Source organism: Rhinatrema bivittatum, chromosome 1 (assembly GCF_901001135.1).
Source record: "Rhinatrema bivittatum chromosome 1, aRhiBiv1.1, whole genome shotgun sequence".
NCBI lineage: Eukaryota > Metazoa > Chordata > Amphibia > Gymnophiona > Rhinatrematidae > Rhinatrema > Rhinatrema bivittatum.
In genome coordinates this window covers 414,051,614-414,069,930 of record NC_042615.1, presented here as the reverse complement: position 1 = coordinate 414,069,930, position 18,317 = coordinate 414,051,614, and the positions used below count along the sequence as shown (strand labels likewise).

Here is an 18,317-nt window from a genome sequence, read left to right as displayed (position 1 = left end):
GGTGTTGGTCCAGAGATCTGATCGCGGATGGGGGTGGGTTTTTAGAACACGGAGGCCAATTCATATTTTGAATTGAGGAGCATGACTATTGGGTTTTTCAACACTACCTAGCCCTTTCACTTTGGGCCTGTTTGTGTGGGGAAATATTATGAGGTCCATAATAAAAAGCGTTTAGCTGGCTAACTCAGAAGTTAGAAATAAATCAAAAACAGCACGTGGCTGCTGTAATCGTTGAAGAATTGTATTTCACTGCGTTTTTTAAACAATTCTTTTTACTATCTTCAAAGTGTGTACTTTAAAAATAATCACTTAATTACCCTACATTCTGTGAAACAAAACTTTCAAAAATAATTTCTTGCAAAGAATTCTTTTTTAAAAAAAGTTGTTTGAAAAAACGTTTGTGGAGAGGTGGAAATTTCATATATAATGTAGGCAACTCAATACCAATACATAATTGGAATATAATCATCAATCCCCACCACCTCCACTAGAACAATTATTTATATTTTTTTTAGAAAATTTTTTTGACGAAAGATTATAAATCCCAAAATGTTCAAGGGACAACCGTGGGAAAAAAAAATGTTTTCTTTGAAGTAGAAAAAAATACCAACTTAACTTAAAGCGGGTCCATCTTAGACTTCCACACTGGCGTAGTAAATGTCCAATGATTTTAAATCACTCCCGACACAAACAGTTCGTGTTTCAGATATAACTCCTTCCTCAGGGGAATGTCTTCAATGATGTTCGCCAACCTTGAAGAATTCTGTGCCTCGCCAAAACATTTTTCAAAGTGTGATTCAAGTTTAGCTGGAAATCAAAAGTAGTTGTTCGCCGCATCTGGCTGGCTGTGTTCCTTTCCGAACCAGATGCGGCGAACAACTACTTTTGATTTCCAGCTAAACTTGAATCACACTTTGAAAAATGTTTTGGCGAGGCACAGAATTCTTCAAGGTTGGCGAACATCATTGAAGACATTCCCCTGAGGAAGGAGTTATATCTGAAACACGAACTGTTTGTGTCGGGAGTGATTTAAAATCATTGGACATTTACTACGCCAGTGTGGAAGTCTAAGATGGACCCGCTTTAAGTTAAGTTGGTATTTTTTTCTACTTCAAAGAAAAAAAAATTTTTTCCCACACGGTTGTCCCTTGAACATTTTGGAATTTATAATCTTTCGTCAAAAAAATTTTCTAAAAAAAATATAAATAATTGTTCTAGTGGAGGTGGTGGGAATTGATGATTATATTCCAATTATGTATTGGTATTGAGTTGCCTACATTATATATGAAATTTCCACCTCTCCACAAACGTTTTTTCAAACAACTTTTTTTAAAAAAGAATTCTTTGCAAGAAATTATTTTTGAAAGTTTTGTTTCACAGAATGTAGGGTAATTAAGTGATTATTTTTAAAGTACACACTTTGAAGATAGTAAAAAAAATTGTTTAAAAAACGCAGTGAAATACAATTCGTCAACGATCACAGCAGCCACGTGCTGTTTTTGATTTATTTCTGATTAGATGAGTATCGCTGACGTTCAGTGGTGATTCATGTAGATTTATATTGGTAACTCAGAAGTTAGCCAACTAAATTAATATTTGCCACTTATCTGACTAAATTTTAGTTAGCTAATAAGTTAGGATGCTAGAATTGAGCCAGATAAGTTAGGGTTGTTCCAGGGGCATAACTGGGAGGAGTTGAATTAGCCAGCTAACAGGCCGATTCAGTAAAAGTCGCGGGAGAGCGGACGAGTGCCCGCTCTTCCAGCGCGCGCACAGACTACTCTCCTATACACGCAATTCTGGGGGGAAGAAGATGCAAATTAGGGCCCGCGGTAAAAAGAGGCGCTAGGGACACTAACACGTCCCTAGCGCCTCCTTTTTGACAGGAGCGGCGGCTGTCAGCGTTGGTTCTTGAGCCCGCTGACAGCCACGGGTTTGGAAAATGGACACCGGCTAAATTGAGCGTCCTCCTTCGGACCCGCGGGCCGCCGGCCGATAAAAAAAAATCAAAAATTAAAAAAAATTTTTTTTTTTTTAATTTTGGGGCCTCCGACTTAATATCGCCATGATATTAAGTCGGAGGGAGTACAGAAAAGCAGTTTTTTCTGCTTTTCTGTACACTTCCCTGGTGCCAGCAGAAATTAAAATGTGCGACTTGGCTGCACATTTTACTTTCTGAATCACGCAGGAATAACTAATAGGCCCATCAACATGCATTTGCATGTTGCAGGCGCTTTTAGTTTCGGGGGGGTTGGATGCGCGTTTTCGACACGCCTGTATAAGGAGTAAAGCTAGCGCGTCGAAAATGCACGTCCAAATCCGGGCTAACAGTGCACGCCATTGGAGCGCACTGTACTGTATCGGCCTGTAAGTAAGCTGTCTATCTCTGATATTCAAAGGTAGCCTGATGGCTCAACCAAACTTAGCTGGCTAAGCCAAAGAGCTGTCTCAAAGTTAGCCAGCTAACTTTAAGATAGCTATATGCAATAATGTGGCTGCACTATTGAATATACTTCCAAAGTTAGCCAGTAAGTTTATCCAGCAATCTTTGGTATCCGGACTGTCTGAATATATATGTAGAGCACAGACTGCATTACTATGTCAGTAAAGTATTGTTTTATTGTAACCATAGTAATTGTTCTGTATGCTGCCTATTTTGCACATTGGGCTTTAAAGCTCAGTATAAAACTAGTGTTTAAAGCAGGTAAGTTACTCATATCATGATGGTTTCAATGGCGGTTAGTACTTACACCCCTTAGTGTTATGTTTGAGATCCAGGCCCTAGTTTCTGTATTCAAGGAAAGACGGGAGCCATGTAAAATTGAGAAAGCAGTAAAGACTGGATGAAATTCATCCAAGGGTTGCATGGAATTAGGATGTAGCATGTTCACCAGGACTGTTGAAGGGCAAATTCAGTCCCCAATTCTAAAAAGAATACCAGGAATGAGTTGAAAAGAGGAGAGGATTTTGCAGTAGGGTGAATGCATGCTGGTACCAGTGCCTTTTACTGTATGAATGTAAGTCTATGCACATTTTCCAAGAGGATCATGGGGCAAGCACAGCAAAGTGAACAGATATGACAGTGGTAATATTAAGTAATAAGTACTAGCCTTGCCCATTTTAACTTATTATAAAACACCTAAAGTTCAGATTTGTAGGTGTTTTATAATATTAGATTTTGTTCAAACTTCATTAAATGCTGCAAAGAAATATCGCCAACATCCCAAAGAGGAGCAGTCCATCTGCTTTTCAACAGTATGTAGCAAGTCTATGGCGCTAAAAGGAGAGTGCATGTGAGTCAGTTGAGCTATATTATTATTGAGCAACTCTGGTCTTTCATAAAACCCAGAAAATCGTGTCTGGAGGTGCAGTGCAATCAGCGCTTTGTTCTTAGTAAAGCTCTATAATTTAACTGGAAAACTTCTTGACTTTACACATACTGAAGCACATGGTCTATGATTGTGACTTGATGAAAAGTAGAACCATTGGAGAATGACAAAGTACAGTTTAAACTAATTAATTTTTATACAATGAAAGAAATGTTCAAATGGATTCATAATTGCCATGTGTATGAATAGCTGTTACATCTGTAGGAACACTACTGCAAGTTCCTGAAGTCATAGTTGAATATAGGGTGGTAGGTGAAAATGAAGTCTCTATTTTCTGCATATTTTCTCAAGAATTATTAATCAAAATGAACAATATATGTAACAAAAATCCCACCTCCCTTCATACAGAATGGCTTTTCTTGCTTGCTTTTTTTCACTAACAGATATTGAAACTGGCACCTGTTATAAGAGTTTCTCACATAACTTAATAGAGGCTCATGCTGTAGGAGGGTATCCCATCTGTCCCAACTGCCTTGTTTACTTCTGGTTCTGCTTGTTATGTATATTCTGTCTCCCATTAATGAACTAGGGGTTGCTTCCCTTCAACATGTAGTGGTGTTTCTTGTATGCAGTTCTTACAAATGTCCTTTAGTGAATAGTACACAAGAATTCTGTCTTTTTGGTTTTTCAATTTCCTTTCAATCCCAGCTTCTCTGCTTCCCTGGAGAGCACAGTGCTTTTTGCATTAGGATAAAAAGTGTTCCAACAGTACTATAGCGAAGTATTTAAACATCCCTTTTTTAAAAAGTTCCTAATTGCTTTAATGAGTTATTAGATATATGTTGAATAAAAATTTACCATTTTCAACAGCGGAAATGAGGAAGCAAAGAGAATTCTATCACAAACTTGGTATGGAAGTCCCTGGAGAAATCAAAGGAGAAACCTATATAACGAAACAGCATACAGATGCACATCGAAATGGTGAGAAGAGACTTTGTTTTGCCTACTTATCTAACACCCCCCCCCCCCCCCCCCCCAAAAAAAACCCCAACCAAAAACCTGTAATCCAGGGTTGTTAAATTCTTTGCAATGTCAGGTCAGATTGGAAATAATGTACTTAAAACAGCCAGTCACAAGGGGCAAGAGGGTACCACTCAGATGTTGAAGTCAATGGGTGGGGGGAGACAGTACCCACCAACTATATCTGTATGGTCAGAGTGCCTTCCTTATTTTCTGTTATTGTCTGAGGGCTGGCACTTCTTAGTTTTAATATCCTCCATCTCTTCCCCATCACCCTAGCCAAACTTGATTCACTGCTCATCAACAACCCTCCTTTAGAGACAGAAACTCACTCTCTCACGCTGCCAGACTTAAGGTAGCACAAAGCAATTTTTCAATATGTGGGAGGAATGAAGATATACTGGTACTTCCACTATTTATGACAATGGGGAAGTACTGGTACTTCTAAGCTCCCACAAATAATAGTGGGGTAATATTTAGAAATGTTGCAAGGATTTCTGTTTCTGAAATATACCAGCAATCAAATAAATGCCTAAAAGATGGCTTCTTTGCACCTAATCTAGGGATGGGCTCTTTATAGCTGTCTTTCCCTTACCTCCATTCTAATACCTTACACTCTGTTTTCCTGTCTTCTTGATATCACCCTCCCTCAGAAGGGAGGGAGCACAGCATGGTCACACTCCTCTGCAATGTATCTGCACAGGAGGAAAGGCTAACAAACAGGCCGATACAGAAAAACACGTGGGAGAGCCGGTGAGCACCCGCTCTCCCGGCACATGCAAAGGCCACTCGCATGGGCGCGCGATTCAGGAGGGTGGCCTATGCAAATTAGGGCCCGTGGTAAAAAGATGTGCTAGGAACACTAGCGTGTCCCTAGCCTCTCTTTTTTTGACAGGAGCGGCGGCTGTCAGCGGGTTTGACAGCCGACGCTCAATTTTGCCGGCGTCTGTTCTCAAACCCGTTGACAGCCACGGGTTCGGAAAACGGATGCCGCATTAATTGAGTGTCCGTCTTCCGATCCGTGGGCCGATTTTAAATATTTTTTAAAAAAAAATTTTTTTTATTTTTGGGGCCTCTGACTTAATATCGCTATAATATTAAGTCGGAGGGTGTACAGAAAAGCAGTTTTTTCTGCTTTTCTGTACACTTTCCTGGTGCCGGCAGAAATTAACGCCAGCCTTTCTGGATCACGTGGGAATAACTAATAGGGCCATCAACATGCATTTGCATGTTGTGGGCACTATTAGTTTCGGGGGGGGGGGGGGGGGGGGTTGGCTGCACGTTTTCGACGTGCTATTACCCCTTACTGAATAACGGGTAAAGCTAGCGCGTCAAATGGGCGGCCAAACCCGGGCTAACAGTGCGCTGCAGTGGAGCGCACTGTTAGCCCGGCATAATTCAAAAAGTAAGTAAAAGCCTGGCTCTTCTAAGCGAAACCCACTGCCTTCTCCACCTTGGAAGATGGCTGAAATATGCTCCCTACTTGTATCAGAATAAACTGACTGCTGTAAACTGCCCAGCACCATATATGAGTGCCTTGAATGTGTTGCTGTAACCTATTGTTTTGTTGAAATGTTTGCTTATTTCAGATTTTGTCCTTAGTGTCCATCTTGTTCAGTCTGGAATAGTTAGCTGCTACCTACTGGTCTCTGATTGCATGCTGCCATTTTAATATGTTGAACGCTGCTTTGGGTGAGTTTCATATTCAAAATGGCAGGTAGTAAATCCACACAAATAAGCACTGAGAAATGGACCTTAAGAATAGACAGATGCTTTAAGGACACTGCACCAGGACTGCAGGCTGTTGTCACCTCTTGGCTTCCAGGGGTGTTCAACAGGCCAAATGAAGGAATCTTTTAGGCCGCTAACAGTCCACAGGCCTTATGCTTGACACCCTGCCTTAAACCTTTGCTCTAATGCTATATAAATGGTAACCAAGCCCACCTTTGTAGAAGTGAGAGAGAGATAGAGGGGACACACACTTATCTTTAATGATTCAGGTAAAACTTTTTGTCCTTTGGCTAACCCCTTCCTATCTTCTTCTGTTATGGAACTGTGCACTCTTTCATGTGTCCTGAGTGAGCATATTTTTATTTCCCAGAGCTCTGCATTGTCAGATGATGGGGCAGGAGCCTCTTTATAAATATTGCTGCACTTTATATTGATCTAGGACCCGTGGAGAGTCTCTTTCAGCTGGGCCAGTCTCAAGGGAGAATAAAGGGAGAGTAGCTCTCTAAGTGTTAACATAGTAACATAGTAATGATGGCAGAAAAAGACCAAAATGGTCCATCTAGTCTGCCCAGCAAGCTTTCCAAGGTAGTAATTGCCGCTCCGTGTAGGTAACCCCAAGCTTTTTGATTTATTCCCATCCTCTAGCCTTAAGTATTGTTTTTTTCTTTTACGCTAGTCATTGGCCATACAAGATATGCTAGAGTAAAGGATTATTTTATAATGCCCAGCTTATAAATACTTTGTAGGCTCTTGGCCATTATGTGGCAAGGTCTTCATTCTCACAATCTCACAGGGTCATTCATCAAAATGCGTTATGGCGTTAACGCACGCGATAACGTGTTAATGCTATAACACATGCTTTATTGTTCATAACGCACGGCGCGAATGCAAATTTTTTGGAGGAGCGGGATTGGGGAGGAGTCTAGGTGGGATTTAGGTAAAGGAGGGACAAAATCGCACGGTTTTAATGCTGGAAATAACTACACCTTTTTTCCTGGTATTAGGCTGTGCGATATGCCTGAAATGGCCATAACGCAATTTGCGATAACGTTTTTGAATTGCATTTTGGCCATATCTGGGCTTGGGAGAAGAGAGAGAGAGAGCGCGCTTCTGGGGAGGGCCTCACTGTGTGCACCTATTTATATCTCTATAGGAGGGCCATCTAATAGGTTGAGGTGAGGTGTTGGTGGTAGTTTAGGGGTCAGTTTCACATGTAGTCAGATGTACGAACAGCACAGTACACCTTGGTGAATATTTGACATCATTTGGAGTGAGGAAAGTCTCAAAAAGTTGAAATTTCTACTATGTTCTCTCACCCTAGTTTGATGGACTCACTTTCCTCACTCCAAATGATGTCAAATTTTCACCAAGGTGTGAACTGTGCTGTTCGTACATCTGACTCTACATGCAAAACTGGCCCTTAAACTCTAAACCAACACTTCACCTCAACCTATTAGATGGTGCTCCTGTAGTGATATAAATACTTCACTACTATGAGGGCCTTGTAGATAGTCTCTCTCTCTCTCCCCCTTTAGCGCAATATGCAAAAATAGGGATTACCGCGTGGTGCGGTAATTCAAAAATTTCCATAAGCGCCCCTTTTTTTCATCGCAGGCGTTTTCAATGCATTAACATGTTTTGATGAATCTAGGGGTAAGCTTCTTGAGATTTGCCATCTGATTATGACTTATTTTATTAGAACTCCATTGAATTTTTTTGTTAAAGCTGTTGATTACTTTTTAAGCCTGGACTGTATTAATATGGGTCTTAATATGCATTCTGTGGAAAACACAGTCCCAATTATTTATTTACTGAATGGAAATTTGATATGATTTTCGTAACAGAATCTTGGTTACATGATACTGGCATGGTTCTTCTTAATTCAATATGACTTGCTGGGTATTCTTATGAGCATCCGCCTAAGGTGGAAAAATCAGGGAGTGAGGTACTAAATATTTTTAAATCCTTTTTTTCAGACTCTGTTGTGTTCTGATTCCTACTACTGGGTTTGAGGAGATTTAAAAAAAAAATAAATAAAAACTGGAGTTTGTCCCTTCAGACCTGGTTGACAATTCAGGCTCTTGAAACAGAAAAGTATAATCTGATTTCAGGTAGATAAAATGCATTCACCTCCAACAGGAATTGTTATCAGTGATATTTATACTAGGCTTTTCTCAGACATTTGATTTTTCCACACATGTAGCAGAACATATGCTTGACTTCATTTTCCAGCAGGAAACTCACATAGAGCCTGTTATACTAAGAATGTCCTATCAGTTCTCACAGGACAAGCAGGATGGTAGTCCTCACATATGGGTGACTACATCAGGATGGAGCCCAATCACGGAAAACTTCTGTCAACGTTTCCAGAACTTTGACTGGCTCCTACTGGGCATGCCCAGCATGGCACTAACCCTGCAGCCAGCAGGGGGTCCCCCTTCAGTCTTCTTTTTTCCGCGCAGCAGTAGCCTCGCGGTTTAGGAGCTCTGAAGAGATTCCTGACAGGAATTTTCCTCACGGAATTATCTATAGTTAAATTGCCCCATAGGGGTCCCTCCTCTAACTTTTCTCTAGCCGCGGTACTCCGGTAAGTTTTTTGACCGTTTTCCGTCGATTACCGTCAAGTTTGGCCCTTGCGGCCTACTGGCCGTCGACTGGACTGCGGCTCAATTTTTTCTATGACCATGGCGTCGGGGTTCCCAGACTGTACTCGCACTATGTCTATCACAGACCCCCATGGAGCCTGTGTAATGTGTTTAGGCCATGAGCATGATGTCCTGACTTGCACTAAATGTGCCCTTATGACACCTAAGGGTCGCAAGGCCAGAATGGAGAAAATGGAACTCCTCTTCTGTGCTCAGACGCCGACACCGTCCATCGCATCGATGTCTTCGGAACCGGCACCTTCGACTTCGCGCCAGCATTGACCACCGACCGCCATCGATGTCTTCATGGTTGTCGACACCTTCTACTCCCCCTCAAGATCGAGGGGATCGCAGGGAAAAACATCGCCATCAACATCGTAAGACTCGGACCGTCGAGGGAGCAAAATCATCGACCTCGCCACCGTCTAAGAAGCCCCGTCCAGGAAAGGCACCGACCCTTCCTGCGACCGGGTCATCAAGGCCACCCTCACCTGTTCGGGGTTTGGGAGTTGCGATTCCGCCTGTAAAGGTGGTCCTTCCGACTGTGCCTCTGCCTCCCTCTTCTGTTCCGGGGCTGCTTGCTCCAGGTCTCTGAGAAGAACTGGACCGGCTGGTTCAGAAGGCCATCGACAAGGTGATGCAACGTCTCCAGGTTCCACTGGCACCGGCTGTGGAACCAGTCATCGACCCGATTCCCGCAGTGCTGGCACGGCTGCTATCCCGGATGGAGGCGCTGATGGCCTCCCTTCCACCGATGGATCCCGGGTCTCCGATGGCTCCGGTGCCCTCCCCGTTGACAGCTTCATCAGGAGGAGAAACACCGTTTTGCATTCCTCCATAGGGAGTTTTGCCTCAGCCATCGCTGCCAATTCGTCCCTCGCCACCGATTCATCCACGGTGCCGATACGTCCATCGGCGCCTTCGATGCCAGCGCCGATGCCTTCGGTGCCCCCAGGGATTCCTTCGATTTTCTCGGAGCCTCGCCCGGGGCCTTCAGGTATCCAACCTCCTTCTTGTCCTACAGGTCAGTCTGCTGACCCTTATGACACTTGGGGTGATGATACTTCATCAGACACCGATGACTTCTCCTCCAGAGGACCTCTCTTTCATAAATTTTGTGAAGGAAATATCTGAGTTCGTTCCCTTTCAACTTCAGACGGAACAGGATGACAGGCACCAGATGATGGAGTTACTCCAATTCCTGGATGCCTCCAAGGTGATTACCTCTATACCCATTCACCAAGTTATTCTGGATCTCCTCAAAAAGAACTGGGAAAATCCTGGATCAATTGCTCAAGTACACAGAAAGGCTGACACTACTTACTTAGTGCAATCAGCCCCAGGTTTTCGAAAATCCCAGCTCGACCACCACTCAGTTGTAGTAGAGTCGGCTCAAAAGAGGGCAAAAAGGTTGAAACCTCACTCATCTACCCCACCTGCTAAGGAGCAAAAGTTCCTAGACAACATTGGTCGAAGAGTGTTCCAAGGGGCTATGCTCATCTCCCGAATTGCTCCTTACCAGCTTTATATGACTCAATATAATAGGGTCATCTTCAAGCAGATACAGGACCTTTCTGAGTCCCTCCCTGAACAATTCCAAGACCAGCTACAAACCCTTGTCAACAAAGGATTTGAGGCGGGAAAACATGAGATTCGAACATCTTATGATATATTTGACACCTCTACCAGAGTGTCTGCAGCTGCCATTTCGGCAAGACGGTGGGCCAGGCTCAAATCTTCTGATCTTCGCCCAGAAGTACAAGACCAGCTGTCTAACCCACCATGTGTAGGAGACAATCTGTTTGGTGAACAGATCCAATGAATGGTGGCTGAATTAAAAGACCATCATGAGACCCTTAAACAGCTCTCCTCAATGCCTTCAGACTTCTCCTTATGACAGCCCTTCAGGAAGGACTCTAAGAAGTCGTTCTACCGTCCAAGGAAGGCCTATCCACCACCAGCATGGTCCCGTACTATGAGACCTTATCAAAAACCTCAGCCTTGCCAAGCCCGAAAGCAAAAGCTACAAGCAGCTCCCCAGCCAGGACCTGCTTCCGGTTTTTGACTTCTGCTTGGAGAGCAGCTGCCAGATTCCTCTGCCAAGCATACCAGTGGGATGTTGACTGTGCCACTTTCACAACATGTGGCAGTCAGTCACAACCAACTAATGGGTACTGGCAATCATTGCTCAGGGTTACCACCTGAACTTTCTCGCCCTGCCACTGGACTCCCCACCACTACAGACTGGAGAACTTCCGAACACTCCATTCTTCTGGATCAAGAGGTCTCCCTCCTTCTCCAGTCAAGAGCAATAGAACCTGTTCCGCATTTGCAGCAAGACCTAGGGTTCTATTCCCGGTACTTTCTGATCCCCAAAAAATCGGGAGGAGTAAGTTCATTATAACTGGATCTTTCGACGTTCAGGGAAGTTCGCAGTTGTCTCGGTCATCCATTCCACGCTACTTATGATTTTATAGACCTCTGTTATATTTCCTCTCAGCTGACTCTTCTCTAGGCTGAAGGGCACTATCTTGTTTAATCTTTTCTCATAGGGAGCCATTCTATCCCCTTTATCATTTTGATTGCCCTTCTCTGTAGCTTTTCAAGTTCTACTTTATCTTTTTTGAGATGAGATGACCCAACTGTACAGAATACTCAAGGTGCAGTTGCACCATTGATCAATACAGAGATGATATGGTATTTTTCATTTTATTTTCCATTCCTTTCCTTATAATACACAATGTGGGTTGTTTTTTTAATACAATTGCCATGATCTGGGCCAAGGATTTCAAAGTACTGTCCACAGTGATTCCAAGATCCTTTCCCTGGGTGGTAATGCCTTATATGGAACCCGGCATCTTGTGCCTATAGTTTTGATTATTCTTCACTATATGCATCACTTTGCACTTGCCACATGAAATTTCCTCTGCCATTTAGATGCCCGATTCCCCCGTTTTCCAATGTCCTCTTGCAATTCCTCTGAATCGATCTGACAGCTTGTATCATCAGCAAATTTAATTCTTACTTATTACTCCTTTTCCAGATCATTTAAAATGTATTAAATAGCACCAGTCATAGTGCAGATTCCTGGGGCACGCCATTATTTGTTTCTCCATTGAGATAAATGACCATTTAGCCCTACTGTCTGTTTCCTATCCTTTTAGCCAGTTACCACTCCACAAAAGGATATTTTCATTTCCTGATGAGCCTCTCATGAGGAACTTTGTCAAACTCCTTCTGAAAATCCAGATACACTATATCAACTAACTCACCCTTTTCCACATATTTGTTAACCCCTTAAAAAAAAAATCTTAACAGATTTGTAAGATATGACTTCCCTTTGTTAAATCCACAGTGACTACCACATTAATCTGTGTCTATTAGCATGGTCAATATGTTTGCTTTTTCAAAATAGCTTCTACCATTTTGATTGATACCGATCTCATGCTCACTGGTCTGTAGGTTCTCAGATAATTTCTGGAGCACTTTTAAAAATGGTTGTTAGATTAGCCACCCGCCAATCTGCAGCTATCATAGCTTATTTGAATGAGAAGCTAGAGATTAATAGTAAAAGTCTGTATTTTAATCTTTTAGTTCCTTCAGAACTTGGGTGAATATACCATCTGACCACAGTAGTTTGTTGCTCTTAGTTTGTTGATTTAACATAGTGACATATTAATGATCTCAGAAAAAGATCAAATGATCCATCCAGTCTGCCCGGGAAGCTTCTTATGGTAGCAACTGCCACTCCATGCAGGATACCTCCAAGTTTCTTTTAAGAGTAGTAACTGTTGCTCTGTGCAGGTTACACCCAAGTTTTATGTTAATGGAACTATCTACAATCCGGTAAATTGCTGGACCCAAGGCAGCATGGATTCACTAGGGGGAAAGTCCATCAGACAAATAAGATTGATTTTTTTTTTTTTAATGAATAACTAGAGAATAAAATCAAGAGGGAGGGCTCTATGTGATTTACTGGGATTTCAGCAAAGCTTTTGATATGGTCCAGCATAGAAGGCTTATGAATACAGTGAGAAGCTTGGGAGTGGGTGCCAAGGTGATGGAGTAGATTACAAACTGGTTGACTGGCAGAAGACAGCATGTAATGGTAAATGGAACCTAATCTGAAGAGAGGATGATGTTATGTGGTATGCCAAAGGATTGTTTTGGAAACAGATCTATTCAATATCTTTGTAAGCAACATTGTGGAAGAAATAGAAGGTACATTTTGTCTATTTGTAGATGATAAGATCTGCAACAGAATACTCATGCCTGAAGGAGTAGAGATTATGAAAAGTGACTTTAGAAAGCTTGAAGAGTAGTCGAAGACTTAGCAGCTGGGATTCAATGCAAAGAAGTGCAGTCATGCATCTGTTGTGTGGCAATCCAAAAGCGCTGTATGTGATAAGGGGATGAAAGACTAATGTGCACGAACTGGGAGAGGGACCTTGAGACGATAGCATCTGAAGGTGGTAAAACAATGCAACAAGATGATAGCTAAAGCCAGAAAAACACTGGGCTGCTTAGAGAGAGGAATAACCAGTATGGAGGTGATAATGCCCTTGAATAGGTCCTTGGTGAGGCCTCACCTGAAGTAGTGTGTTCAGTTCTGGAGCCCATATCTCAAAAAGCATAGCAACAGAATGGAGGAAGTCCAGAGAAGGGCAATCAAAATGGTGTAGGATCTGAACTGGAAGACTTATGAGGAGAGGCTGAAGGATCTAAACATGTATACCCTGGAAGAGAGGAGTGACCTTCAAATACCTAAAAGGTTTTAATGATACATGAATTTCAAACCTTTTTCATTGGAAAGAAAACTGTATAACTGTGTGGGGGGTCACGAAATGAAACTCCAAGGCAGATGACTCAGAACCAACATCAGGAAATATTTTAGTGGAGAGGGGTGGTGGATGCCTGTAATGTCCTTCCGGAAGAAGTGGTGAGGACAAAAACAGTAAACTAATTCAAAAGGGCATGGAATAAACACTGCGGATCCCTAAAAGCTAGAGGTTGCAAATGAAGAAAAGACTACATGGGGGTAAGCTGCACAGAGTGGCAGGTACTACCCTTAACAGAAGCCATGGGGATTACTACTCTTAACCAGTTAGCCTTGATGCTTTTGAAGCAAGTGTAATATTGATCTCTGCTTCAATGGTGTTACGCTCTCCTCCTCCAGAGGGGAGGAGTTAGCAATCTGTTATCGCTCACTCCGCCACGAGGACGGAGTTAGCAATCTATTCTGCTTTCTTCCTGAAAGAGGGAGGAGTTAGCAATCTGTCATGATCTGCTCCTCCAGAGGGGAGGAGTTAGCTATCTGTAGTACGTACCCCGCCAGGAGGGTGGAGTTAGTAATTATTTAGCGAACTGCTGTTAGATGCTCCTGTAAGGGAAGGAGGTAGCAATCTGTTATGGATCAACTCCCCAGGGAAGAGGAGTTGACAATCTGTTCAATGATACTCTTCTGAGGAGAGGAGCTAACAATAGATATATTGTACTTCGCTACTGAGATAGCAATCTATCATGCCTCCGCTACGGAGTAGCAATCTGTTATATATAGGTTGCTGGCAAGTCCCATAGAAAGAGGAGGTTAGCTATCTATATAATACTTCCGTAAGCGGAGTTAGTGGTCGGTAGTGGTTGGCTCCCACAGAGTGACAGTAGTGTAAGGAATGACCACTTGGAGGAAATGTTGAATCCCTGGGCCGATGGCAGATGACAGCGCCCCCAGGAGGAGATCCTGAGAGAAACCACAGACTAGGCTAGAATATGAAATAAACACAAAAAGTTCTTTATTAGGCTGGAAGCTGAACCACCAGTGGTGGCAGTAGTGAGTCGATGTGTCCGGCAGGGCTGAAGTCCTTCTGATACTGGAATATAATCTCTGGGTTGCTGAGCTGCAGAGAGAGACTAGAAGTAGTGAGTAGACAGGGTATACTGGATACAAGATGGTACACTCACAATAGTAGATGTCTGCAATGGTCTCTATGCCACAGATAGTCTTCAGTACATTCAGGAACAAGAGCCGTAGGTGAGCACTGGTTCCTATAAACAGTCTGTAAGACGAACTCACAATAGCTGTATATGAAATGGGTTCTAGAGTAGAAGAGAATCTGTAAAGGATTCTAGGAACATGGGCCCTCGTGGAGCGAGTACCGGTTCCTATCTGCAATCTTGCCAATGTAACTCACGATCTCCATACCTGCAATAACGTCTAGGAATGTAGGCCCTCATGGAGCGAGTACTGATTCCTATCTACAATAGAACTCACTGTGTTCACGTCTGCGATCACTTCCAGGCAATGAGGAGCTTCTGAGTATTCAGGGTCGTAGGCCCTCAAGGAGCGAGTACCGGATCCCATCTTGGCAATCTGAAATCAAGAAGAGATAGCAGAGCACCCATGGAGTGGGTACTCCTGGTAAGTTTGAAAAGGCCGAGCAGTGGAGAAGATTCCCCTCGCTGACTCGGATCATTGTTGCAAGTATCGTGGACTGCCGAAGCAAGTCCTGTTGGAGTTCCTTGCTAACTCGTTAGAGGTTAGCAAACAAAGACCTTTTAAAGTGGAAATGGATGACGTCACTACGGGGGGACGCCCCCGAGGTTCGCGCCCTTGCTGTTACAAAGTCTGGAGCGCGTGCCCTTACGTCATCAGGAACATGGCAGATCCGTAGTGTCAAGCCAGCCCGGGGACACTGGGACCAAGAGGCAGGGAGAAGCCGCGGCTGCATCTGTCCGTCAGAGCCGAAGGGAGTCGCTTCCAAGGTAGAGAGGGTGGAGCGAGGGCGAGAAGCGGCACGAACACAACAAATGGTGGATGCAAAACGTAGAACTGGATTCATGTGATAGCCAACGCTGGGCTCTTGACTTTTACAGTCTGGAGTACCGATATGCTGACAATTGCCAATCCAAAAGCAAATCACCTTAAAGCAGCATCGTATGAATTACCATGAAGGCTGCTCACCCCATAAAAATGTTGCTAGCAGTAATTTTGTTATGGGTTTGATAGTAGTTTGATTTTGATTTAAACATTATCACTATCCTTTACTTCAGCATCTCCATTAATTTCTCACCACAGAGATGAGGTTCACTAGCCTGTAATGTACAGCCATATCTCTGCTTCTACTCTTCTGAAGACCACAACTGCTGTTTCCCAATCTCATAGCACCACTTCCATTTCCAGGGATCTATTGAACAGATCTTTCAGCGAACACATCAGGTCATCTCTGAATTCCATTAGTATCCTGGGATGTAACTCATGTGGCCCCATGACCTTGTCATCTTTGTTTTCCTAGCTCTTCTATACGTTCTCTTCTGTAAAATAAATTATTTCTATCCCATTCCCATCTGAGGTCTTATCGTCCAGCAATGGTCCTTCTCCTGAGTCTTCTTTAAAGAACACCGAACTGAAATATTTGTTTAATATTTCTGCCATTTCTTCATCTGACTACACATTGCTCCTTGTCACCTTTCAATTTTACTTATACCACTTTGGGCCCCCCTTCTTTCTCTGATGTATCTGAAAAATGTTTTTCTCACCTCCCTTTAACCTCTTTGGCAATCCTTTCTTCAGCTTGACCTTTTGATTTCCTGATTTCTTTCTTCGTCTCCCTTTGTTTCACTGGGTATTCTTCTCTTTGTTATTCTTTTTGGGATCCTTTATACTTCCTGAACACTGTTCTTTTTTTTTTCCTTTATTTTTTCAGCCACTTCCTTTGAGAACCAAAATTGGTTTCTTTTTTCTTGAAATTTTGTTTACTTTTCTAACATATAGATGTGTTGCTTTTGTAATAGCTCCTTTTAATTTAGTCCATGTTCCACCTCCCCTATTTTCTCACAGTCTTCTAGTTCTTTCTCCAGGTACATCCCCATTTTCTCAAAGTACATATTTTTTAAATTCATAACTTGGGTCTTCATGTGACTTCTCTGTATCTTATTTGCAATATCAAACCATACCATCAGATGATCACTGGTGCTCAGGTGGGCATCTGTCCATACATTAGAGACATTATCCCCATTAGTCCTAGGTCAATTATCACATTTTCCCTCATGGGTTCCATTAACATTTGTTTGAAGGGTATCCACTAACTCTCTACTTCTTGCAGATTCTGCAAATTCTTGTTTTAGGACAGCCCATAATGAATCTTCCCTACCTTATGTCCCTTGCATTTCAGTTGCATTCATATTGTTTTTGACATAAAGTGCCACTCCTCCCCCTTTTCTGTCTTTTAAGGCCTTACTTAAGTTTTAGCCCAGGATGGCCATATCACAATCGTGAAACTCCGTGAACTACCGTATTTTTCGCTCCATAAGACGCACCTGACCATAAGACGCACCTAGGATTCAGAGGGGGAAAATTTAAAAAAAAAAAAATTGTGCTAAACCGGCTCTGCGTCTGGGCGTCTTATGGAGCAAATTAGGGGAGTGCATAGTTTTTTTTTTTTTCTCCCCATTTTGTTTTCGGGTCTGGGGAGGGCCATTTCGGTCCACTCCCCAGATCAGAAAACTTTTCTTTCTGTGGGAACCCCCAAACCCCCCCCCCATCCCAACCCTTTAAATTAACAACCTCCACCCCCCTGACCCCCCCAAGACCTGCCGAATTAATTTCCTGCAACCCCCCACCCTCCTGACCCCCCCAAGACCTGCCGAATTAATTTCCTGCAACCCCCCACCCTCCTGACCCCCCCAAGACCTGCCAAACGTCCCTGGTGGTCCAGCGGGGGTCCAGGAGCGGTCCGGGAACGATCTCCTGGGCGTGAGCCGTCGGCTGCCAGTAAACAAAATGGCGCCGACGGCCCTATGCCCTCACTATGTCACTGAGACCGACCAATAGCAGCGATCGGTCTCAGTGACATAGTGAGGGCATAGGGCCGTCGGCGCCATTTTGTTTACTGGCAGCCGACGGCCCTATGCCCTCACTATGTCACTGAGACCGACCAATAGCAGCGATCGGTCTCAGTGACATAGTGAGGGCATAGGGCCGTCGGCTGCCAGTAAACAAAATGGCGCCGACGGCCCTATGCCCTCACTATGTCACTGAGACCGACCAATAGCAGCGGTCGGTCTCAGTGACATAGTGAGGGCATAGGGCCGTCGGCGCCATTTTGTTTACTGGCAGCCGACGGCCCACGCCCAGGAGATCATTCCCGGACCCCCGCTGGACCACCAGGGACGTTTGGCAGGTCTTAGGGGGGTCAGGAGGGTGGGGGGTTGCAGGAAATTAATTTGTCAGGTCTTGGGGGGGGGGTCAGGAGGGGGGGGTTGTAGGAAATTAAGTCGGCAGGTCTTGGGGGGGGGGTCAGGAGGGGGGGGGTTGTAGGAAATTAAGTCGGCAGGTCTTGGGGGAGTCGGGGGGGGGGGGTGTTTGTTAGATTTTTGTTTGGTTTTTTTTTTATATTCGCTCCATAAGACGCACATACATTTTCCCCCCACCTTTGGGGGAAAAAAAGTGCGTCTTATGGAGCGAAAAATACGGTATGTCTCCGCAATGGCAACAATGTCCAAGTCTGCCTCTACCATTATGGCCTGCAGATCTGGGATTTTGTTGCCTAGGCTACAAGCAATTGCGGTCATGACTTTCCAGCTTTCCTCCCTTGGT

General features: G+C 43.6%; 1 protein-coding gene across 9 annotated transcripts in view; it reads left to right on the top strand.

Moving 5' to 3' along the window:
• PCGF3 (polycomb group ring finger 3) overlaps positions 1-18,317 on the top strand; it is a 533,880-nt gene that overhangs the window by 327,528 nt on the left and 188,035 nt on the right. For all 9 annotated transcript variants that reach the window (XM_029602723.1, XM_029602678.1, XM_029602733.1 and 6 more), the window contains one exon: positions 4,200-4,310. In XM_029602723.1, coding sequence (XP_029458583.1) covers positions 4,200-4,310 — 111 coding nt within the window. The remainder of the gene's footprint in view (positions 1-4,199; positions 4,311-18,317) is intronic.